Here is a 23915-nt window from a genome sequence, read left to right on the forward strand (position 1 = left end):
GAACCGGTGGAGTGAAGGCCGTACCAGAAAAGTACTATGAGTCCGTGGGTGCTGGATAAAGTCGAGCAATGAGGGCACAGGCCAGAAATGTCATGATAACAAGGAAGGAAGATCAAAGAAGGAGAGAACAGAAGAGGCAGTTGCGTCCGTAGTGTCAGCTTCCGCGCATTTGGCTGGCATGGTAGTGATTTCCAGGTCGACGGTGCCCGGGAGGAACAGATGCCCGTCGCAAGCCTGCAAGAAGCAGTAGAACCTGCATGGTGGCAGCCTGCAGCTCCTGGTCCACAAGCGAGGAAGAGATATTGTCGCGGTCTGGAATAAACTGATGGTCGAGCTGAGACGAAGCGAAATAATGCTCAGAGATGGACTGTACTAAGAGAGATGTTAGAATAAGAAGTCCAAGTTCGTGGTTACCATATATTATTCATCTCTTGAGCAATGTTTCACCGGCATGCCACAAGCAGAATCTCCATAGCAGCAGCCAACAACCAGACTCCAGAGTCACGACTTCCAACCAAATCCCTGCTACGACCCGTGTATTTACAAATGGAAATCCCCGCTAACTGTGCTGTCAACGTCAGTCCAAGCACTAGAGGGAGTACGTATCCCATCGGCAAAGTCGCTGAGGATATCGTCGGAGCTGTCTTCCGCCTCGCTGACGTGAATATTACTTGCGCTGCCAGCAAGGCTGGGTGTTAACGAAGCGGGGGGTGTTGCATTTAATGGGAATCCGTGAGCGGCAATATTTCGGGGCGCGTCTAAATACGTGCTCTGAACAGGTAGCGAAGCCTGCGACTCATGTTCAGAGAGGGTGTGCGTCGAACCTGAACCCGCCGCTGAAAAATAGTCTGATCGTTCTAGTGGGCGGTGGAAGTAATCGGCTGATGGAACAGAAAAGTCTGGATCGGGGACACCTTCTGTCGTAGGCGTAAGCTCAATCAAGCTCTCTGAAGCATGGCTGGACCAGATTTCAAATGGTCGCTCGGCTAAAGGCAGATTCCATGCTTCACGCATCTCTCGCTCGTATCTGGACTCGAATGGGTTGGGTTGTGTCTCAACGAGAGGCCTCACGGCGAGTGGTGCATCTATCGACTGATGTACAGAGGACGGGGCTTGCTCCTGAAAGGAAGGGGAGGGCCTCTGCCGTAGAGTTGCGGCCTGCGCCGAGGGGTCGACGCTGGAAGATTGTGCTGCTGAGACCGACTGTTCATCTTGTGCTGGTTGCAGTAGAAGTCCATCTTTGTCGACAAGAGTATCAAAAGTCGGGCTGGACGGCATTTCCTTCTCTTGCTCAGTCAGCTTTCTTCTCTTCCTTCTCTCCTCCATGATCCTGCCACGCTCCATGATCTCGGCGATTGCCTGGCGTCGACGCTCTTCGGCCAATTCGCCCTTCTCCTCATGCATGGAGACGTCGGTCGAAGTGCGTCGAGGACGGGGTCTGGGGCCAATTTCATCGCCGAGGGAGTGCAGGCCCATGGCAATCTTGTGCCTTGTCCGGTCTATCCATGCTCGTACTTGAGGGTTTTCATATGCGGCTATGCTGGCCGCCACCAGAACGGTGACAGTGATGATTATTCCTACCGGAGGCATGGTGGATTAGCGCTGCTCACGAGCAACGGTAGGAAAGAGCTTGAGAGAAGATCCTTTCACACCCTCCAAGTTCATGGTATGAGCCATGGCGTGATGATGTAAGGGGAGAATGGCGGGATGCAAGGAGGCACGGGGGCACTTACCTCTGGCGAGCGGAGCTGGCATTTTGGAAACAGCCCTGGTGGAATTTCTCTGAATAGAGATCTTAGAATGGAAGAGAGAGAGAAAGGGTGTAGGCGGAAGGACGCCGTGGTTGAAGACAACCCACGGGTGTCTCGAAACCTGTCAGCCTGATGGCACCAGCATCAAGGATCATGCGAGGCAGCAGAGATGGCAGTTCCGAGGGAGGGAGGAGGAAGAGGCGAGAGGAACCGGGCTGCGCCACACACGCCATTTTTGGAGAGTGAGGAAGAAGAAGAGAGGGAGGGACAATGCCCCGCATCGCCGTTGGTGGGACTTTGGTTGACAGCCTTGACCAGCCTCGGCGCGTCCAGATCGGGCCACACGCGACTCAAATTGATTTCCGTGCACTGTGCAATGTGTACCATGCACCACACCTCTCAGCGTCAACCACCACAGGATGTCCCGCGCAAGTTCGGCCGCTCAGCCAAGAGCCTTGTCATTGACTGAAGAGCTTGAAAAACTCGAACAGTCCATTACATTGACACTACAAGGTCGGTCCCGCCAAAAGACCCGGTTCATTCAAGCCCGTCCATTGACTCTTGTTGCACCGCAGAGATCGACCACAACTTCAGTCGAGCACACCGCATAGTGACTTCAAGCATCCTGCCCATCGTTGAACAATATGCTACGCACTCAAAGGAGGTTTGGGAAGGGTCAAGAGTGAGACACCCGCACATATTCATGGAGACGTAACTGAGGACCATGCACAGTTCTGGAAGCAATTCTTCGAATCGAGCGCCAATGTGTCCTTGTCAGGCTACGAAGAGCAACAATCACACTTGGACAATACAGACACCACCGTCACCGAAGACACCAACGCCACGACACATAGCACCTTGGAGACATCGGAGTCTTACGAAACCCCCTTTGCCCAGCACATCTCCACGGACTCAATACAGGACCTGGATCTGTCAAACATGACCATCTCGCCGTCCAAGAGCAGCACTCCGCGACCCACTCTCGCGCAAAAGCTTCAAAAGCAAGGCAATGCCACCTTCGCGGACTACCCATCGCCATACGAGGCTTTGCGACAAGAAGTCCACAGCACAGTTGTCGACACCACGTCACTGACTCAACCGACCATGCCCGAAACCCCCGGCGGCCGACCCGTGTTTTCCATGGACAACATTGCCGTCGGAACACCACAATCCTCCCCATTCCTACCGCCTCGACCGACTTCGATCCCGCGCCCATCCACCACACGCAAAAGAACGGATCCCCTCCTTCACCGCATCCTCGACAGAAATTATCGCGTCCAAGCCACACCGCTCACAAGCCAGCGTTACGCAAATCTGCACTCGATAACTCGCGCTACGCCTTCCACCGCGAAGCAGCGTGCTCGGTCTACAACACTCGACGATTCGACTCTATCGTCGAGCCCGGAGGCACCTCCCCCCGAGCTCCACCCGGAGATATTCTCCTCGCCCGAACGCCGGAGACCCATCCCCGGCATCAGCGTGCTCACCCCGTCACGGGCTCGGTCAAAGTCTCAGCCGCTCAGGGCGCCAGCGAGGGCACCGGGCGTCTGGGACAGTGACGACGACGACGACGACGACCTCGATGACGACGTTCTCTTCGACCAATCCCCGCCCAAGACGATGCAGTTCCACGTGCCCCAGCACCGGCTGTTGAAGACCCCCGCCAAGGAGGCGTCGAAGCGGATCGTCGAGGACATTCTGACCAACGCCGGGATAGATTACGGGGAGGAGGAGATTAACTTCTCCCAAGAGTTGGAAACGCAGGCGTTCGACCTGGACGATGGCGGGGAGCCGACCAGCCCGAGCGTGGTCCGCAAGGCCATGAATATCGAGGACGAGACGTTCTGAAGCGACTGCAGATGTGTTGAAATCCTCCTAATCAAGCAAGTAAATGTGATAAAATATCACGGGATAGAATGAATCTATGTCGTGTCTCACAACAAGACTCTAATACCCTCGTCGGTCCGCGAGAGGTTCTACAACGCTCGTCAAGTAGCCAGGGCTACGGGTCCCAGCAGTCGTGGGCATCAGGAGCAAGAGTCTGAACTGTCGAAAAGCCTGACAGCGGGAGTCTAACACCAGCCATCGTCACGCTGTATCAAACCGTAGCACCGCATCTTCTCGAGCGTGATTAGTTTGGCGTCAGCCCAGTGATCGCGTTGGTCCTTGCGTACAGCCAAAGGAATCTGCTTGGATGTTTCAAAGGAGTTATACCATCTGGATATGCAGTTGCCAACGTCCTTCCCTCAAGCTAGAGTGACGGTGGCCTCTCTAAGAGCTTTGCGTGGTAATGCGTCGCCTTCCTTGAGTATCATCAACAGTACGCCCACACGGCGTGCGATTTCACCGTCCCAGACAATAGCCAACCACCACACGTTAAGGGTAGCTCGCGCTATGAAAAGATAATTGTCATCAGTGTCGGTAGTCTCTCGATCCAAGTCTTCCGCCGCCATCATCAGCACCGCGCTAAAAAGATGGTTTCTTTTCCAGTGGATCATCTTCGCGGCCCGTATCGGCATCAGAGTCCCAATACGTATAGTAGTACGGAATTGAATGGGATCGGTCACTCCTATGTCGGCAGGCTAAGGGAAGCCTTTCGAACAAGTTTACGGCGTCGACCGTCTTGACGTCGTCGATCGCCTTGGCGTTGTCACTATGTTCACCAAGGATGAAATGAGAATGACAGCCTCCTTTCCATGGGTATAGGCGCAAGTCAGCTATATAGCTTCTGATATGTAATAACTTGGTATTTTCCGGTAAGGTATTTGCTGTGTGCTTTTCTGCGAATTGGCGAAATGGGATGAGTGGCTGATTCGGCTCGCCATCGTCAATCAAAATTTCAGCACAGAACTTCATGTCGGGAGCCCAATAGACCAATTCATTGTCCCATCTACGCCGCGGGTCGTAAAGGTGAAGTTGAGACCTGACAGACGCCCATGACCACGAAGGAAAGCCATCAATGCGGCTGCTTGGTCGTCTCTGCAATGGATATTCAGCCCACAAGAGCCCATGAACGAGGCTCTCTTCGAACTCGCGAGATCCTTGTACGTCTGATCTCGAGGTCCCATAACCATGGTGTAAAGGGACGCCCCAGAAAGAACGATGCAAAAATTTTGAAAGCAAGCCTCTGAAAGCAGCTAGCATATCCGTATCCCGAGATAATGTTCTCTGTCTGTAATGGTACAACTGACTCACGAACCGCGCATTCCTGTTGTATTCGGTCAAGGAGCCGTCGGAAAGGAAAGATGATTTCAACAGCATTTCGGGATTGAAAACTGAGTCACTCCAGCGATCCAATCGATTAATCTTCATCAACTCGGGGAGTTCTTCTGGAATTGTGCCCTTGTTGCACACAAAGAAGAGTTGATTATCGGTGAAGAAGAGACAGCGAGTCGACAGCAACCCTTCTTGAAAGGTCCACCCTCGTTGAGACCAGGCTGAGGACTTCAAGCATGTCTCTAAGATAGGTGATGTGGTAACATATGTGGTCTTTCCCGACTGAAAACCTAGTCGCGGATTTCTCGACCGTGTACACACCCCTGATAACCCATAGCTGGAGGAATTTCCAAGAGCCACAATGGTAACAATTGCCTCTTCGAAAATTGAAGCCATAGATGCGATTGAATTTCCTCCCTCGTTGGCTGTGGTTGATCTCCACAGACATAGCTCAAACAGACGTAGTCTTCGCGGGGAGGCAGTTGGATGATTTCACGAGTAGCGCAGCGAATGACCCGGAGGGAGACTGTTGAGTGCTTGGGAGTCTTCTGAGAGCAGCTATGCTTCTCTGTACAGTTGCGAATGGCTGCTTGGGCAAATTGATAATTGACACCATTCTGTGAAAGGGTTTCGCCGAAAGGAATCACCATAGGCAACTTAAATGAACTCCACTCTCGCGAGCAAGTAGATATGTCATATTTGATTCTGATTTCGTGAGGGAGGACGGTTAGAAAAGTGGAGGGTATTAGTGTTTGGTTCGAACACGTGTGCGGCCAATGGAGCAGCCTCGAATAGCTGTATACCCTCAGGTGCTGTGCTGATGTGAACGCGTCTAGCTCCTTCAGCTTTTGTGCCATTTGAGTAAGAAAAATACAGAAGCTGCACCTCGTGGATCGCCCATGGTTTATTGAGGGCCCAAGGTCAAAGACTGGTACAGCTTCTTCGGGAGGTTCAATCCTGAAGAAGGCTTCAAAATCAATTCTTTGGCACCGGCGACAGAGATTTGAGTCTAAAACTTGAAGGACGTCGCGCTTAAAAGACCCGGAGGTCCAAGGTGCACTCTTCTGCCTTTTAGAGGGAGACGAAACCGTTGTGCTAGAGCGTTGAGCCACATCCTCCTGATGGGGCTGATCTCCACCACAGTCGGCAGCTCTTTTAGCACACATTGTCAATAGGGCGAAGACTTGCAAATGAACGACGGTGCTGGAAGAGCTGTAGCAAGGAAATAAAGAAGGGGGTGCAAGGAAGGAGCCGCTATTTACTCGCTTCTAGGGCTGCTGCTTACAACACGGTGCAAGAGCGCCTGATGGAGCTGTCAGGGTCGACAAGGGAAGGATTAGTCCTTTGGGCGTTTCGAGCGGGATCTTGGAGAGGGGCTGTAGCGCTGCCCAGAAACTAAAAGTCCTCCCACTATTTACAGGGCTGGCACGGTAGTCTGTAGAAATCCAGACCACCCGTCGAATTCCTGTAGGGACGGACAGTTCGATTGAAGCCTTTGGTACGAAATCTCAGGTTCAAGTGGCCTTGGTTTACTGCCAGGAATCTGATAGATCATCACATCCGAACAACTGGGAGACTGACAGATTTGATAATCCGAGGTAAACTTCACTTGATGGATGGAAGGAGATGGACGGATGAAGGCACTCAGCCAAGCTCGCCAGGGCGACACTGTATCCATTATGACTGCACACTGTTCATTCCTCGTTCCTCGTTCTTCATACCTCATTATCTGGATTAGATCATTACGCTAGACAACCCGTGACTGCATTGCGTACCAAGCTAGCGGGTAGCCAAACCTCAAGGAAAACCGACCACTGTCCTACGGGTATGAAAATATCACGGCTGAGACTATCCGATTCACGAAGTTAACGCCAGGGCGACGACGACGCCTAGTGCGAGGACAAGCGACCTCGCGACACCCACTTGTTGAATGGACGTGCTGGCGCCTGTGTAAGGCGCGATAGGAGGTGTGAGGACCTACACAGAACACGGCCAAGGTTAGCTGAGTTGGTTTTTTCTCTAACGCGACGGCAACGGAAAACGCGCCGAGAAGACAAGTTCAAATAAAGCAAGGGTTTGAATAAGGGGGGCTGAGCAGGTACATACCGTGTCAATAACGTGAGCCACTCCGTTCTCTAAGATCAGATTCGACGCGATAATCTTGGCGTTGTTGACAAAGTAGTCGTCGCCCTGGACGGTGACGGTGACGGTGGTGCCGGACTGTGTGACGAAGCTGGCGCCGTTGCCGAAGCTGGGGAGGTAGCCCGCAAAGTCCTGCACGACATGACCCGCTAGGATGGACGGGATGCCGCTGGATGCCGGGGAGATGTTTGCGGCGGCGAAGGCCTGGTTGGTGGGGATAAAGACGGTGATGAGGGGCGTCGCGTCCAGTACTGACGATTGGTTCGAGGCGCTGGCCAGGGAGACGAAGGTCGTCTGTCCGGTGGTCTGCGCGGTCGCAGATAAGGCAACGGGCAGCGTGAAAAGACTTTCCACGTCAAACGTTAGCATTCGCAGGACCACGGACCCTTTTGAACGACTAGGGCAGAACGAAACTGCGTTTAGCTGTCAGAGCGGTGACTTACCCGTCAGTAGTATGGATCAGACCGCCAGCAAAGGGAATGTCGGCGGTCAAGATGCCCACCGAGTCCCCGAGTCCTGAATAGATGTCCACGAGCGTGTCCAAGGAGCTGGTGTTGTCCTGTCTGGGGAGGATGGTCGGGGCCCACCGTTTGCTCGAGGTCGTCTTGGTGTTGTTCTTGGGCTTCGAGACGACCTTCTGCGTCGAACCTTTGAGATTCGCCGTGGTGTCTTTGGTCGGCACCACTGCACCGGGCGGGGTGCGCAGGCCGTTGATCTCGCTCTGGCTCTGAGTGGCATGGAGGAGCAGCTGCTGTTGCTGCGCCGGGGTGAGGGTGGCGCGCTTTCTCAGCCCTGTCCCATTCACCCCGCTGCCGATGTACTGGTCAGTCGGAGCAAAGACGGTCGGTACCCCGGCTGCGTAGGCGGCGGAGACGACCGGGTCGGATGCGATCAGAGCAGCAAACTTGGCCGCGCCTGCGGCTATGAGGGCGTCGTTCAACGACGGGAGGCTCGGAGAAGGGGACGGCCAAGCAACAGAGGACCAGGATTTACTCGCCGGCCATGACTGCCACGTGGGACTCTCTGACGGCCAAGAGTGCGGAGAGTAAATGGTTGTCGGCCATGAGGACCACGGCGAAGTCTCCGAGGACCAGGAGTGTGAGGAATAGCTAACTGGAGCCCAAGAGCTGGAATATTCTGGCCAAGGTGGGGTTGAAACAGAAGGGGTGTATGTAGAGGGCCAAGGTGCGACAGACGACCAAGTTTCCGAGGTGTAAACAGTCGGTGTCCACGTGGGAGTCTCGGCAGACCACGACGGCTGAGCATAGGAGCTGGACGGCGGCGACCAGGTCCAGGTCCAGGACGGCCGAGTAAACGAGGGCGAAACCACAGTTTCTGGGAAATGCTGGGCAGCGACTGGAGAGAGTCCCAGCGCAGACAAGACGATGATAAGTTGCAACGACATGATCAGGCTGAGGGCTGTGGGAGACAAGCTGGACAACGAGGTATAGGTAAGGCGGGACGGAGCCTGCGTGAGCGAATGTACAAGATGTCAAGCCCACTCTGGTACTTGTGTTTTCCCTCCCAGCGACAGCGGCTCAAGCGAGCGTGAGATCCGGCAGAGCCTCACGGTTTCAAACATCCATCAGAGAGAGACCGGCGCAACACCAACCTATATGTATGCACTTCCACGGACTTGACCAGAGCGGACGCAGCTTGCTTTGAAAAGTCCGGTTTGGCGTCGTCAATTCTGTAGAAACGTGGGATCGTCGATGTAGGCTGGGCGGAGAAGCACGTTTCCATCCTTCCATATCCAGATCCAGGAATGGGCACATTTCCTGTCCCTGATTCTTTTCTGTTTCTTCGCCCGATGCTCCGCTACAGACGTTGCACGAGCTGCAACGGTGGAGCGGCACAGATGGTGCCATCCGCAAGGGAAGTGGTGCGGGACGAGCACAGTGCGGTGTGTGCGTGTGTTGGTGCTTGCTGGCCACGCATCAGTAGCGCAAGTACAATACCATACCTGATGAGTGAGAGCAAGGATACGCGGCGAACTCGGCAATAGTTGTAGATTCAGGGTCGAGGTGAGGCTCGCTGGGCTGCTTAAAACGGACTCGTGCAGGGGATGGCATTTTCGCAGTGCGTGACTGGGGGGATGGTCCGCACCGTTATCCAGTCTCGTCTCAGTGGACGCGAGTTGGGAAACGGCCTTGCAGTTTTTGGCGGTTGTTTGACGTAAATAGGAACGGCCAACGGATTGTCGACAACCCTCTCAGGGCTAGTGAGGCTCGTCTGCCAGCTTTGTCATGGGTTCGGGCGCAGACTGGTAGGCTGATGGACTCCCCGAAATCCGGGGTCGTCGTCACGCAAAGCTTCCAGAGAGGCGGAAGTGCCCGAGTTCGCCGACTGCTTGTTCCTCCCTGCAGTTGCGAAGTGGCCAATAGGAAATAAAAACGCAGTCTCTGCTGGACCCCACACATACTCCTCTCGAGCACTTCCATTGGCGGGTGTACCCACAGCACAAGGCATCTCCCCACCAATCACACAGCCGAAGTCGCCATGCCCGTGGGTCAGCCCTGAGCCTGGAACCGTCGTTGTCCTCTGTCGCTCTCCCTCCCAGTCTCCCAAACACCCACCACGATGGTGGCTTGCAACGACACGCTGGCAGCCCGACCGGTCCTTTCGTATTGACTTACTCCAGCCCAACCAGGGCTGCATCCTTCCGAACTACGACCGTTGATGTCGATCTTCAGCCGAACTGGTTTCTTGGTGCCAGCCGGAAACGCTTCGCAGATACCAACAGATATCAGGCACCCACTCACAACCACGACAGCACTGCAAGACCGTTGGCGCGGCGGAGCATTTGGTCGCTGATGATTTGCCCGACTGGACAGAACAAGCCACCCTACCTATGTTGCAACTCGAGAGAGCTTGGGCTTGGGGTGGGAGGGAATGCATCTCCCGCTCTGGGCCCCCAGAGATGCATCGCTCGCTCTGCTTTGGGTAAAGGCTTTTGTCGCCCCCATGCATGTGGCCACTGGAGGGAGATAGAAGCAGCCTCGATCGCCAGCCGCAACTCCCGGCTCGGATGCATTTAGACAACCAGTGCAGCCCAAACCCAAAATGCAACCTTCTTGCGTTTCGCCAGAGAATCCTGAATTTTGGGGAAAGCCAGCTCCCAAAGTCAGCCTTGCACGCTCACTCTGAGACTCATACATCTCCGGCGGCAGCACCAGCACCAGCAACAGCAGTCACATCCCTCTCGATAGATCAAGCAGGGACTGACTGCCCTGAAGCATAGCCATGGTTTTTTCCAGTCTCAACCCTGGTCGACAGACCTACCACCTGTGGCGGCGCTTTTCCATGCCCACAATCCACGGGTCCCGAGACGCCATCGCGGTCCCCTCCGATGTCGCCAACCAGCTCAACTCGGCATACACCTTCATGGTGCAGCTGATCATTATCGACTTCTGGGTCATCCTGATTCTCGCGGGCGTCGTGCTCTTCTTGGGCAAAGAGAAACACAGCCACAACAGCGGGGTGATCGCCACGGGCATTTGGAACGCAAAGGACTCGCCGAGCGTCATCTTCAAGCTGACGGGCTCCTACTTCTTCAAGATCAAGGACCGGCGGCGCGTGCACCTGTTCTGGTGGACGTTGATAGCCGGCGCTTTTGTTGTCGCCATCTACGCCATCCCCATAAAGGTCGCGCCGTACATCATCATCGACAACGCCGCGCCTGTTGCAGCCACCTCCATCTACGTCCCATCTTTGAGTGGCCCGGACGACGAGAAGAACAGTGTGCAGATCAATGCGCTCGAGGCGCCATCGGCATTTCGCGCCGCGGGGAGTGTCCTGGTCGCCAACTCCACGGGCCGTACGCACGTTTCCGTCGATCCGCCCGAGACGATCCAAGACCTCGGCGACGGTGAGGCCGTCGTGCGTGTAGGATACAGCTACAACATCACGGGGCTGGACTTTGGCCTGCAACACTATCCCGACCTGGTCCTGAGCGTCCAGGGGTCGTGCCAAACAGACTATTCCTGGCTCCTGGCCGAATCGGTCGACGACTCCAACATCATCCGGGACGAATACCTGCTTTTCAATGACCCAAACATGGGCACGCAGAATGTCTCGTTTTACGATAGCGCCAGGCCCCTGGGTTATTTCTTCCTGGGCGCCCTTTCTCCCACGGGACCCGCAGCAAATTTTACCTGGGGTGCTTTGGTCTCCTCCGTGCAGCGAGAGAGTATCACGGCCGGCACAGATCCTTGGTATCTGACCGTCCCTGACGGCGGCAGCGATGTGGGCTTCATCGTCAAGGGTGGAAGACCGGCGCTGTCGTGCTGGCAGAATGACGTCTGGTCATACCGTGGACACCAAAGCACGGCCGTGGCCCTCGACTCGACCTCTCTTCCCGGCCTGGAGCTCTCGCTGGGCTTGCAAACCGTCTTGGCTCGCTTTCTGTCGGCGCCCAAGATCGTCAACGTGGCCACTCGCCTGGGTGCCTCGGCGCTCGTGTCTACGGACACTTCGCTGGGCGAAAAGTTCGATGCCGGCTCATCCAGCTTCCGCGACGATCTGGAGCGGCTGGTGTTCGCCTCATACATCGCCACCATGAACACGCTCACCGACACCACGCTGTTCTCCACAAACAACTACGGCATCTCGAACGTGGCCACCGGGTCCGACGGCAAGCCAAGCCCGGGGGTCGACGCGTTCGTCATCTGGAGCAGCAACGTGTCGACGCTGTCGATCCTTGCCCTCATCATCATCCCCGTCATGACGGTCACCATGAAGTTGATTGTTTGGGTTCTCACAGACCTGCCCTTCTCTTGGTACCGCATCCAAGCCTTGCAAGCGACGGTGCTGTACAGCTGTCTGCACGAGAAAGCCACTGGCAACGCCGACGTGGAATGCAACCGCAAAGACGATCGACCGTGGGTGAAGAGAGGAGACCATGAGCAGGGTGTGTTCAGGCCACGCTTCGACAGAGAGAGTCGGACGCTCAGTTGGGGTGCAGGCGAGTATGTCAAACTTTCCACTTTGTTTCGTTCGACCCGCAAGCTTCTTCCATCTATACATGGTTCTTTTCCATTCGTACTAACTGTAGTTGCCCATTTTCTCGTTTTCGCCCGTGTGGATATTCTTGAAGTGGAATCCAATGACTGACCCACTTACAGACATAAGGAAGTGATCCCTGGGGTCGGGCCAACGCCGTTATCCCCAAGAGGCACCATGAACCTCGAAGTACCACAGACCAATGGTACGAAAGAGTACTTCGGGCCACAATCTCAGAGTCACAGCCAGGCTGCAAACGAGAAGCCAGCATCGGACGTCCAGACGCAGATTTCCAGCGTCCTCACACCGTCATCTGTGGATCAACCACTCCTACCTGGCCCTCGGTAGCTCCGTTGTCGAAGCAAATATTGCGCCGACGAAGAGGTATCCTCGTACTTGGAAGAAAGTGGGAACTTGGCGGCCTCTGCTGGCCTGAACGCTCGCAGAGGACCACTGCCACAGTGTTAGGAGCGCGAAAATTCATACGGCCAGACGGTGGAGTTATTGCGATGACGACGACGACAACAATGATGATGATGATGGTCATAATGGTCACTTGTTCTTCCTGCTGTGTGCATATCAATACAGCCCGGACATCGGGCCATTATATCGAGAATGAAAACACTTGTAGTCGCTTCTTTGCCCTCGGAACATGCGAATCGGTGTTCCAGGAAAGGCCTGGTTTCTAGATCGTGGAGGAAAACAAAAAACTTCGTCTGCCGACGCAGTATTTCCGCCCCTATCGCGCAGCTTCGGCATGGTGTTCTCCCGCTGCAAAGTACATGATTTTCGTGATGAAATTATGCCGGAGTAAAGATTGCGTTTGGCTGCAACAGAATCCCATTTCGGGAGACATCCTGTTCTGCGCGAGGGTGGAGGAGCCTGTCTTTGCCAGTAAGAGGTGGGATATCGTTCCGGGAAGATTCTGATAGGTTGGCAGAGGAAATCCAGCCTCTGGGCTACTGACGCGAGCCCCGAGCCTGTTGCGGCCATTGGCAGCTGGGCTCAATGACGACGATCATGAAAGGTCTGCGCGCTTTGGTGCCAGGCGAAATCCATCAGTCACGCTTTTGTCGAAAAGAACATTATCATTTTCCATCTCCGTCCATCCCAAACATGGATGGCTTGATGATAGCAATGTCAGGTCTGGACAGCATTGGGAAGACAATTTGGCTCCTAGTCTGTGCAGGCATACTGGTAAGCTAACTGGCTGTTTTGTCTGATGGAGCACTGAAGAGAGGAAGGGCGCCACTTGTCGTCTTCTGTACAACATCTTTCTTCATCCACTGCGGCATTATCCGGGACCCATCTTGTGGCGAGCGACCCGCCTTATGTGGGTAATTGCCCTTCAGCGCGGCAGCTTGCATCGAGACCTTCTTCGACTACACAACAAATATGGCCCGGTGGTCCGAACTGCTCCAGACGAATTGTCGTACATCGACGCCCAGGCATGGAAGGACATCTATACATCACGACAGGGTCACGCGCCGATCGAACGGGGCGGAGTATGGTTTCGGAAGACGCGCCCAGACGAGCCTTATAGCATCATGGGAAACGATGAGGACCACCATGCTCGATATCGAAGAGCATTCATGGGCGCCTTTAGCGAGAAAGCAATTAAGGATCATTCAACGTTGATTGAAAGGTATGTCGACCTGATGATGCAGAGATTTCGAGCCATGGCCAACGAGAGCGGCATTACCAAAGTCGATATTGTCTCATGGCTAAACTTTGTAACGTTTGATATTTCGGGTGACTTGTCGTTTGGAGAATCCTTTGGAAGCACATTGACGGGGAACCCACATCCTTGGGTTGACATTGCCTGTCGCTTTGGAAAGGGTATAGCACTAGTAGCCTCGATCAACCATTACGCACCGCTGCAAAGGTTGCTGAAACATGCCATGCCGGTCAAAGTCCGCCAGAAGATGATCTATCATCGAGAACTGAGTGCGCAAAAGGTCCGGCAACGTCTCCAGCTCCAAGAGCAAAGGCTAGACTTTGTCAATGCGGTGCTCAAATACAATCAGGAGAAGGTGGACAAGGTGACATCGGAAGAACTCGAGCTAAACATGAGTGTCTTTGTCTTTGCCGGAAGTGAAACAGTCAGTTCGGCAGTTGCGGCTATATTATTCGGACTGTTGGGAGCACCCAAGGCTATGGCCCGGGTCAGCCAGGAGATCCGATCTGCTTTTAGTCGCGAGAACGAGATCGACGTTGCCGCTACATCGAAGCTCGAGTACCTGACGGCTGTGATCAACGAAGGCATGCGGCTTGGTCCACCCAGTGTCATAGGGGTCCCTCGCGTTGTGCCAGTTGCCGGAGAAGACATATGCGGGAAATGGGTCCCTGGCGGAGTAAGAGACTGGGTCTTTCATTCGAGGACTCTTGCTAATCGTTTGTCCAGACATTTGTTTCGATCAATCAATATCCAGCATTCCGATCACCAACAAATTTCATTGAACCTGAAGATTTTATTCCAGAGCGCTTCCTTGGGAGGCAAAGTCCCGAAAATAACCTGGCAGTCTTTCAGCCCTTCCTTGTAGGACGGCACATGTGCATTGGACAGAAAGTGGCGTGGGCGGAAATGCGGCTCATACTGGCGAGACTGCTCTACACTTTTGACATCAGCTGGAACGCCACTCCATCCATCCATGATTGGGGGGAACAGCAGACATTCATTTTTTGGCAGAAGAACCCTCTTGAGATTCGTTTGAAGCGCAGACGAGCCTGTATACAAGGCACGGAATGGTACAGTCCATGCTGACAGGGGCACATTAGTCCGTCCGTATGAACGATACACTAGATAAGCTGAGCCTCCCTGGTTATAACCAGAGTGCACTTCCATAATGACGAGACCAGGTCGGGTGCGACATGGTGGAAAGGACATGTAGCATGTAATATCAGGAGGTGAACAGAGCGAACAAGGTGGACAATGTGAACGATGTGAATCCCACTCCGTCGGCCTCGCTTCACTCCGTCAGCCTCGCTGGGATCCTCGAGTGCATTTCTCCGCACCTCTTCGCCGCACCTTCCGCAAATGGCCATTGCGACTCTTTGTTGGAGAAAATTATTTTTCAAGTCGAGTGCGACCGTCTCGGCGTGAAAACTGCTTTTGTTCACCTCGCTTTCGCTCATTCTAGACGTTGTTGCTCGAAGATCTAGGCTCTGCTGGGCTCCGGGCACTCAGAGCAGTTTCTTGCTTCTTCCACAGCCGCCTGACGACCGGCGAGATCCCAAGTCGGCTTCACACGGGCCTGTCCAAAATGAAGACCACTTCAACGGAATCGAGTCGCGACGCTTCCCAGCCGTCTTCCCAGGTTCTTTCCTTAGTATCCTCATTTCTGGCTGAACATGGGTTTCACTCGACTATCAAGACTCTCAGGAAAGAGCTCAAGCGAATGAACCAATCGGTGGAGGTTCTTACCCTCGGGGATTCGCAAGATGGCGTCAATCTACAGGAGATTGTAGAGAACTGGAACAAAAAAGAGGCATTAGGATCTACACAGTCTTCTTCAGACGAAAACACATCGGATCCCAGCGGGAGTGCGACGTCGGAGTCAGATTCAGAGTCCAGCAGTGCTAGCAGCGGTGAGGAGAATGACGGGAGCGTGAGCAGCGAGGACACATCCGCAGCAGTGTCCGAATCCGAGTCAGGGACCGATGAAGAGAAAGTGAACACAAAGTTGTCCTCAAAATTGAAGAGGGTCAAAGCCAACAAGAGAGATTCGTCCCCGTCAAGCTCTTCATCGGCGTCCTCCGACAGCGACGCCGACGATGAGCGAGAGATTGGTGCCAAAGCAAAGGCTAAGGTTTCACGGAAGAAGTCACCAAGCGCCTCGAAAATAGCCGAAAATGCCCGTATCCTCAAGCGCAAGGCACGATCTAGCTCACCAGAATCGTCTTCTTCAGATTCGGACTCGGACTCGTCAGATGATGATCGACCGGCAAAACGAGCAAAGATTGGTAGCAAAGAGGACACCGATAAGACCTCCTCGAGTGAAATATCTTCTTCGAGCTCTGACGACGAAACAGGCGACGCCAAGGATTCATCCAGTGAAGCAGAGGAAGTGGAGGACGAAGGAATGAGCACAGATGCGTCTAAGGATCCAGCAAGATCGGCCGATGCGGCCGATGCTCTATCTGATTCATCCTCAGGAACAGTCACAGGAGACGTCGTTGAGCCAGACGAGTCATCTACAAGACAACCCGAAACAATTATGAACAAAGGAAAGAAGCAACCAGTGGCCACCAAAAAGGAGCATGTGGGTGCGAGACCGACTCCGCTGGCGCAACTATCAGCCCAGGCAACGGCGGACTCTCACATCAGCAACGCCTACCAAAGCTATGACTACGCCGACCGGGCATACAAGGACCTGTCTGTGACTCGAGGAAAAGGATTCACCAAGGAGAAGAACAAGAAGAAGCGGGGCAGTTATCGCGGAGGAGCCATTGACATTAGCGGCGGCAAGGGCTTCAAGTTCGATGACTGAAGGAATGGAGTAAAGGGCACAGCTTTGGAGCGTACATGAAATATTCTTGGGCCAAAAGCATGGAGTTTGGAGGTTGCTCATATCATGGATAGTGAGACAGATGACCAAAAAGAGGGGCTAATGATAGATCAAAGAAAAATGCAATGCATCAACACGGAGCTATGCAGTGGGCAGTGATGAGAGGACGACGACAGCTGGAGTGACGGGCTGCCCGAGCTGGTACATCCAGGAGGTGCTTTGCAGAATGATAGTGGTCGGTTACAAAACATCCAGATTCCGAGGTTGATGCTAGACTTGAAACGGCTCAAAACTCGGACTCTGTTCCTCCCAGGACGCCATAGTGTGTAGCTGTGGAAGGTTATGCAGGAGTGTGGAGTGGTGGAAAAGACACAGTGGCCATCGCAAGTACCAGGTACCTGGATTGTTGCGGTAATTGCCACCAAAAGTCATGTATCTGGTACCGAAGCACTCTCCAGGGCTCTCTCCCCACATCCCGTCACCTGCAGCAGTTTCCCAACCGTTTGTGCCCGTATCTCGTATTGGTGCCTAAAAGCTGGGGCCTATTATCCTGCTGCGGCCACCTGTACGAGGGTACGGCGGAGTGCCTCGGCTGCCCTGGGCGCCTCCTCCACTGAGCGAGCTCCCGAGCTCCCTTTGGGCGTCACTTTGATTCTGGGGAATCGATTGCTCTTTGTTGGGGATCTGACTTGGCGTCCCAACCAAACGTGATGCCCCCGATGCTGCCGCTGCCAATCACGCCCTGCAACTCACACGCCAACGACGCCAATGACCCTGATGATGCCCCTGCGATCGATCAACATCCTACCAGCTGCATATTACGAGCTACACGTTTTCTAAATGGTGTCTTCCTTTTGCCCCTTCGTCACCGACTCTTTTCCTCTCCCTCTTCTCTCCCTCTCACCGTCCCTCATCCCAGAAAACGAGCACGGAAAAACAAAGGTCCCCTCCTGATTCGTCCCTGCGTCGCTGCTCATTCTTCCTGCCCTAATCACGCGCCACAAACTAGACCGTCGGTTCTCCCATCATCCGGACGACGCTCATCCACTGGCAACTGGGCCAATTGATCTAGGAGAAGGGTCTGGTGGTGCCTGTGGGATGCTACGACTCAAGTGTAGCTGCAGGGCGAGATCGTGTACCAACTGACCAAGTTTTTTTTTTTCTCCTAGCGTCAGGGCTCACGGGGGGCAATTTCACAGAGCCTAACCATCACCAGTGGGAGTGAACAAGCGACAAGCGACCAAGCCATCAAGGCACCAGCAAACTACAAATTACTTGGACCATCCGCCACATCCGCCTCCACAATTCAACTCCCTCTCTTCAAAATCCCTTTTCATTTCCCCGGGATCTCGAATCGAGCTCTGAGTGTGGCCTTGGGAATTGTTTCTGCGGGGAGAGTTCGTGAGGCTCTGTTCGGTCTATCCTTGGCTCTTGACACTCTTGGGGCTTGGGCTCAAACACCAAAGCAACTCTTGGAACTCTTGTCGAGAGTCAAAACGCTGAGTCAGAGTCTGACCAAAAAGAACCTGGGGTCTTGACGGGAAAATTATCTTCCTTCGCAAAGTCGCTCACTTCTCCGGGCTTTCTATTGACCATCCACAAAAACCGCAGAGAGGACTTTTATTCTTGGGATTCTCTTCCGAGTTGGCGACGATCAACAAAGGAACCACCACCCCCTACTCATCCAATACATGACCAGCCGGATGATCATCCTGGCGGGAGCTCCAGAGCCAGCGAAGCTCGACTGGAGCGAGAAGTCGCTTCTGCCGGATACTGCCCACGTCGAGTCTCTCCCCATCAGGAAAGATGCACCGACTTCGCAGACCCCGTTATCACCCTCGTCCAAAGCTTTCGGTGCCCAATGGCGACAGATCACCACACAGAAGCTCCAGATGCGCCCCATCTTGCCCAAACTCAACATTGACGCACACCAGTTGCCGCTAGGCGGTATTATACCACACCAGGGCGGCCAGCAGAATGAGCCTAGTGAGACTGACCGCAGCGGCGCCGAATTCTTCTCCTTCTCTGAATTGCTCGGCGCATCTACCCCCAGCAGCGACATCAGTGAAGCTCAATCACAACCCTCCTTGTCCGGCGGTTCCTCGTCCATCCCGGACACCACTTCCAACAGTACTGGGGCATTCAACACTTCCGAAGGTGGTCCGCTTTCCGAGTACTACGACCATTCTTTTTCTATTTACGAAGCCATTCCCTCCTCCCATCTCTCGCACTTCTCTGACTCGATTACGCCCGGCACGCCGACCTATGAATCAAACGAGGACATGTTTGCGTCGCAACAGCCCCCTGGCACGCCTGGTGGAATCATTCGGACGCCTTCACAAAGACGATTAAGTCAGGCGCCGCGACCGAAAACGCTGAGTGAGCTGCACGACATTCCGAATGCGAGGTATTTGGAGACCATCTCCCCACAAACCATGACGGTCAACTTGATTGTGGGCATCATCTCCATTGCACCGCCGAGGACAGTCATCACGGGGGCCAAATACGGCCGACCGAGAGAAGTGGACTTGGTGGAGATGGTGGTGGGCGACGACACGAAATCCGGGTTTCCCATCTCCATGTGGTTACCGAAGGAAATGCGGGTGAACTGGAAAGACGGGGCCAACGCGAACCCCGAAGGCAGCCGAAGTATCTTGCGCCGGAGTCTGCGATTTATGAGACCTCGGGATGTGGTGCTGCTCCAGAATGTGGCGCTCAGCTCATTCCGTGCCAAAGTGCACGGACAGAGTCTGAAGGGCGACGTCACCAAGATTGATCTGTTGTTCCGCAAGAAAGTGGACGACGACGATCTCAGTGGCATCTACTCGGTGAGCAACCTGCGAACTGCCAATGTGGGCAAGGACCCGCAGGTGTTGAAGGTGAAGAAAGTGAAGGATTGGCTGATGGAGTTTGTGGGTGAGCGAGAGGGCGGCGGGTTGGCGCTGCCGGGAGGCAAGAGAGGGAGGAAGAACAAGGCTGGGTACAGCCATGCGTTCTTACCTGATGATACCCCATGATTATTGGCAGGATTCGCAAAGGGGCGAGGCAGACTACTGAGAGGGAAGATCTACGGGACGGAGATTTTTTGGCCTGGGAAGATCTGCGGCGATCTTTCGGGGGGCGAAAATCCTGAGCCTGGGGAGGATGGATGTAATAACAGCAACACAGAAGGATTTGAGATGGCCAAAGGGGCGGTTTCGGGGAGTTGAGCCTCTCGGCCTGGCCCCTTGTATTGTAGTAATAGTCACGAGACATGACTGCATTGGATGAGTTTGAGGGATCAGGGGCACGGCGCACATAATTACTCAATAGTAGTATTTTGCTGGCGAAGAATACTAGGTATGCGGGATGGATGAGATGCGCGTTTGACAGGTGTAACACCCCCTTACCGTATCACCAAGTGACGATGAAACGAATTTAGACAGTCCCAATAGTTCCCATCAACTGAGACAATTCGAGACGAAGAATACGTACCACAGCCACAGGGAAGAAAATTCCCTCTCGAGGGAGTGTGAGATGAGGATGGTCAGAGGGTCTCGAGTCGTACTCGTAAGCTGGGGAACAAACAGACAGACAGACAGACAAATCGCATCACGATGTTCGAGACAGAAGTGACAGGACATGGTGACATTGTGTGCAAGTGGTGGGTGACACGGTGTCAGAAGTCAGTTGTCACTAAATTTGGCAGAGGCAGGACACGAAATGAAAATTTTCTGGTTGGTGAGGAACAAGAGAGAGGGGCGTGGAGATGGACATAGACATGGACATGGACATGGTGTGGCTGTGCATGGAACAGAAAAAGGAAAGGAAAAGGAGACGGACATTGGACAATAGTGATGGACGTTCAACTGTGGCCTCGTGACCAGCAGCTAGCAGGGTGGGCAATAGGCATGCCCGAACAGACAATGATTTGTCTCTCCAAGTACCTCCTTTCCCTGTACCGACAACCTAACTTGTTCCCCTTCGAGGCGTAACGAGGTATCCCAATCACCGCCTCATGGCTCCCTTAGATGATCACAGGGCCACGCAGCAGCAGCTGCAGCGGTCAAGTGCCCGATCTCCGAGTAGCTTCACAGGCGAGACACTCGAGAACAAACCAATCGTACGAGCCTCCGAGTCGGCGTGTTGGCTTTATTGCGTGATGAGTGGACTGATCCCACGTCGAGCTACCTACTTGTACGTACCTACGCGTACGCAGAACAAGTCATGGCAAAAGGGGGTGGGATAAAAAGGGGGAGGTTCCATCATGGGGCCGCCTCCGACGAGACTGCGAAATTGCATCCAAGGTCACAAGATTTCCATCTCGGAGACCATCAACGACCTCCTTGGCCACCGGAGGAGGGACTGGCAGATTATTCAGGGGCACCTCGCAGTTAACGAGGAGAGGGACCTTTCCGCTAAGATTGACGATGGGTTGTGACCCTACTCGTACCTCCTACTCGTAGTAGTAGCGGCCGAGCTGGGTCCTTATCGATAAAAGCAAAAGGGACGAGAGGGAATTTTAAAAAGGCTCCCCCACGCACGCGGTGCGAAAGTGTGTTTGCGAGGAAAAAGGTGGTGAAGCAAGTCATTCAGGTACCTCGTCCTCGCCGACAGGGCCGCAGCTTAATTAACCTCTCAACTAAAACCCATCCGCGGCGTGGCTTGGGCAAACCCAGACCTGAGGCGCGCCCCCAACTGGCCCAGGGCCGCTGGCACTAGGCCTTTAGTGACCCAGCTCGCCGGGTGGGGGGTGCCACAGGTGCCACAGGTGCCACTGGAGGACGTGACCCTGCGCTTGCACCTGCGCCTGCGCCCGCGCCCGCCTTGCCCTTCCCTTTCCAAATCGAACACAGTGGCTGCTTTGGAACACAATTAATTATTGAGTGACAACTGACGACGCCGCACAAACGCCTTTCCAGACCATCCCATTCATATAACACCACCTAACCCCCCAGCTACCTCTCCTGACCTGAATCCTTCCCTTTTGCTCTTTGAACCAGTCCAGCTCTTTTTATCACACCTCCCAAGACCACCTCCTCCTCTCACAGTAGTCCTTGAACTACGTTTCATTCGTTCTTGGCCTGTCCCAATCCACCAACACTCTCGACTACGTGCTGTGCTCCTTGTCGACGACGTCTACAGTCTCCAACTACATTCACTTCCTAAGTCAAGATGAAAGGTAAGTCATGCCATGCAATACCACTCACGTCTTCTGTTCGCTGATACTGACTGCTTGTCCAATAGCCCTCATTCTGTACGACCACGCCACCCCTCCCCTTTTCTTCCACCTCCAACTAACCCCGTTCTTTCCAGCGTTGGTGGCTTCGGCACCAGACTGCGTCCTTTGACCCTCACTCTTCCCAAGCCTCTGGTCGAGTTTGCCAACCGTCCTATGATCGAGCACCAGGTCGAGGCTCTCGCTGCTGCCGGTGTCACAGACATTGTCTTGGCGGTCAACTACCGACCCGATGTCATGACGGGTGCGTTGAAGAAGTATGAGGATATGTACAATGTCAAGATCACATTCTCCGTCGAGTCTGAACCCCTCGGCACCGCTGGCCCTCTGAAACTGGCCGAGAAGATCTTGGGCAAGGACGACTCCAACTTCTTCGTGCTCAACTCGGATGTCATTTGCAACTACCCCTTTAAGGAACTGGCTGCTTTCCACGACTCACACGGCGAGGAGGGCACCATTGTCGTCACAAAGGTCGAAGAGCCCAGCAAATATGGTGTCATTGTGCACAAGCCCAACCATCCCTCTCGCATCGACCGATTCGTCGAGAAGCCTGTCGAGTTCGTGGGCAACCGCATCAACGCCGGCATCTACATCTTCAAGCCCTCCATCCTCAAGAGAATCGAGCTGCGCCCCACCTCCATCGAGCAAGAGACCTTCCCCGCCATCTGCAAAGACGGCCAACTGCACTCCTTTGACCTCGAAGGTTTCTGGATGGACGTGGGTCAGCCCAAGGATTTTCTGACCGGTACCTGCTTGTACCTGTCTTCGCTATCGAAAAACAACTCCAAGAAGCTGGCACCTCATTCCGAACCTTACGTCTACGGTGGAAATGTACTGGTGGATCCCACAGCGAAGATTGGCAAGAATTGCCGCATTGGCCCCAACGTCGTGATCGGCCCTGGCTGTGTCGTTGGTGACGGTGTCCGACTGCAGCGATGTGTGCTGTTGGAGGACAGCAAGGTCAAGGATCATGCTTGGGTCAAATCCACCATCATTGGTACGTGTTCGCAGGTACAACATAATCCAACAATCCCTGAACTAACTAATTTTGCAGGCTGGAGATCAACTGTTGGCCGATGGGCTCGTTTGGAGAATGTAACTGTTCTCGGTGACGACGTTTCCATTGGTGACGAGATCTACGTCAATGGTGGCAGTGTTCTGCCTCATAAGAGCATCAAGGCCAATGTCGAGGGTAAGTCTAGCGATGGCATGTGGACAGGACAAACGCTAATCAGACTTCAGTGCCCCAAATCATTATGTAAACGGCCTCCTGGGCTGTTCATGTCATTTGACTTGTGGCGTTTTTGACTCCTCACTCTGTTGTTTGAAATCGACATTTCTGCCCTTTTCCAACCATGTCTTTACTATCGAATGGGATTTCAGAGCATGGCGAAATTGATCAGATCAAGCCGAAAAAAAGAAGCCCGGGCGTTACGGAGCGAGCGGGCTGTTCCATTTACCACGTTTCTGTCCAGCGGACAATGGGACTTTTTGAGGGGTTTCGCAGAAAATCGGGACTTTGCGCGGGACACTTTTTTATATCACATTTAGAGGACCATGCACGACACGAGCGGAAGAAGGGTTGACGGTTAGAATTGGTTGCGAAGGGGACGAGATGCGCCCACGTTGCGGCCGCTCGGACGAAAACCTTGCCATTGCGCAGTAATGGAGTATCCATTGTAATAGTATTTGAGATCCAGCGTCCTTGATCGTCACGAAATGATAGGGATGGTAATGAAGATCTTGTCAACTCTTCTGATCACACTGGTCATTTCCCCTTTTCCAGCTCTGGCTATAATGGTAACCCTGGGTAGGGCGATTTACAGGCAAAGCAGGGCTATAGTGTCGGGTATTCCGTTCAGTCCCGAGGCACGCAATCAATGCATTCCCCCTCGTCTAGCCCCTCGAGTGGCACTGGCGAATGGTGGATGAGACGGGACGAGGGTATCGGATCATCACATCGATGTACCTATGCGTTGGGGTATTCATGTGTTGAGTACCAGCATAGATCAGGTATATATCTCCATTCACGTTAAGTTGTAGCTATGTAGCTAGAAAAGCAAAGCTCGGGAGAGTTGA

The 23915-nt window shown here is 53.9% G+C and overlaps 8 protein-coding genes across 8 annotated transcripts; 6 read left to right on the forward strand and 2 right to left on the reverse strand.

Annotated features, from left to right (window-relative positions):
• Positions 1-540: 540 nt before the first annotated feature.
• PV07_12343 (uncharacterized protein) lies at positions 541-1590 on the reverse strand (the record flags this gene model as incomplete). Its single annotated transcript, XM_016399863.1, has 1 exon — positions 541-1590. The coding sequence occupies one exon, from the start codon at positions 1588-1590 to the stop codon at positions 541-543; it is 1050 nt and encodes a 349-aa protein (XP_016242675.1).
• Positions 1591-2142: 552 nt separating this feature from the next.
• PV07_12344 (uncharacterized protein) lies at positions 2143-3735 on the forward strand. The gene is made up of 3 exons (XM_016399864.1): positions 2143-2264; positions 2327-2433; positions 2484-3735. The coding sequence occupies exons 1-3, from the start codon at positions 2171-2173 to the stop codon at positions 3597-3599; spliced, it is 1317 nt and encodes a 438-aa protein (XP_016242676.1). The 5' UTR covers positions 2143-2170; the 3' UTR covers positions 3600-3735.
• Positions 3736-6656: 2921 nt separating this feature from the next.
• PV07_12345 (uncharacterized protein) lies at positions 6657-9059 on the reverse strand. Its single transcript, XM_016399865.1, has 3 exons — positions 7553-9059; positions 7074-7455; positions 6657-6944 (listed from the first exon to the last, which is right to left on the reverse strand). The coding sequence occupies exons 1-3, from the start codon at positions 8512-8514 to the stop codon at positions 6825-6827; spliced, it is 1464 nt and encodes a 487-aa protein (XP_016242677.1). The 5' UTR covers positions 8515-9059; the 3' UTR covers positions 6657-6824.
• Positions 9060-10145: 1086 nt separating this feature from the next.
• On the forward strand, positions 10146-12548 carry PV07_12346 (uncharacterized protein). Its single transcript, XM_016399866.1, has 2 exons — positions 10146-12076; positions 12233-12548. The coding sequence occupies exons 1-2, from the start codon at positions 10353-10355 to the stop codon at positions 12456-12458; spliced, it is 1950 nt and encodes a 649-aa protein (XP_016242678.1). The 5' UTR covers positions 10146-10352; the 3' UTR covers positions 12459-12548.
• An 893-nt stretch (positions 12549-13441) lies between these two features.
• Positions 13442-14874, forward strand: PV07_12347 (uncharacterized protein; the record flags this gene model as incomplete). The annotated part of the gene is made up of 2 exons (XM_016399867.1): positions 13442-14464; positions 14515-14874. 2 exons carry the CDS (start codon positions 13442-13444, stop codon positions 14872-14874), a joined length of 1383 nt encoding a protein of 460 aa, XP_016242679.1.
• A 342-nt stretch (positions 14875-15216) lies between these two features.
• On the forward strand, positions 15217-17007 carry PV07_12348 (uncharacterized protein). Its single transcript, XM_016399868.1, has one exon. The coding sequence runs from the start codon at positions 15374-15376 to the stop codon at positions 16598-16600; it is 1227 nt and encodes a 408-aa protein (XP_016242680.1). The 5' UTR covers positions 15217-15373; the 3' UTR covers positions 16601-17007.
• Positions 17008-17396: 389 nt separating this feature from the next.
• PV07_12349 (uncharacterized protein) lies at positions 17397-20072 on the forward strand. Its single transcript, XM_016399869.1, has one exon. The coding sequence runs from the start codon at positions 18310-18312 to the stop codon at positions 19633-19635; it is 1326 nt and encodes a 441-aa protein (XP_016242681.1). The 5' UTR covers positions 17397-18309; the 3' UTR covers positions 19636-20072.
• A 738-nt stretch (positions 20073-20810) lies between these two features.
• On the forward strand, positions 20811-23595 carry PV07_12350 (mannose-1-phosphate guanyltransferase). The gene is made up of 5 exons (XM_016399870.1): positions 20811-21779; positions 21845-21854; positions 21914-22833; positions 22891-23028; positions 23079-23595. Exons 1-5 carry the CDS (start codon positions 21773-21775, stop codon positions 23096-23098), a joined length of 1095 nt encoding a protein of 364 aa, XP_016242682.1. The 5' UTR covers positions 20811-21772; the 3' UTR covers positions 23099-23595.
• Positions 23596-23915: the final 320 nt, after the last annotated feature.

Source organism: Cladophialophora immunda (assembly GCF_000835495.1).
Source record: "Cladophialophora immunda strain CBS 83496 unplaced genomic scaffold supercont1.8, whole genome shotgun sequence".
In the NCBI taxonomy this organism is placed as follows: domain Eukaryota; kingdom Fungi; phylum Ascomycota; class Eurotiomycetes; order Chaetothyriales; family Herpotrichiellaceae; genus Cladophialophora; species Cladophialophora immunda.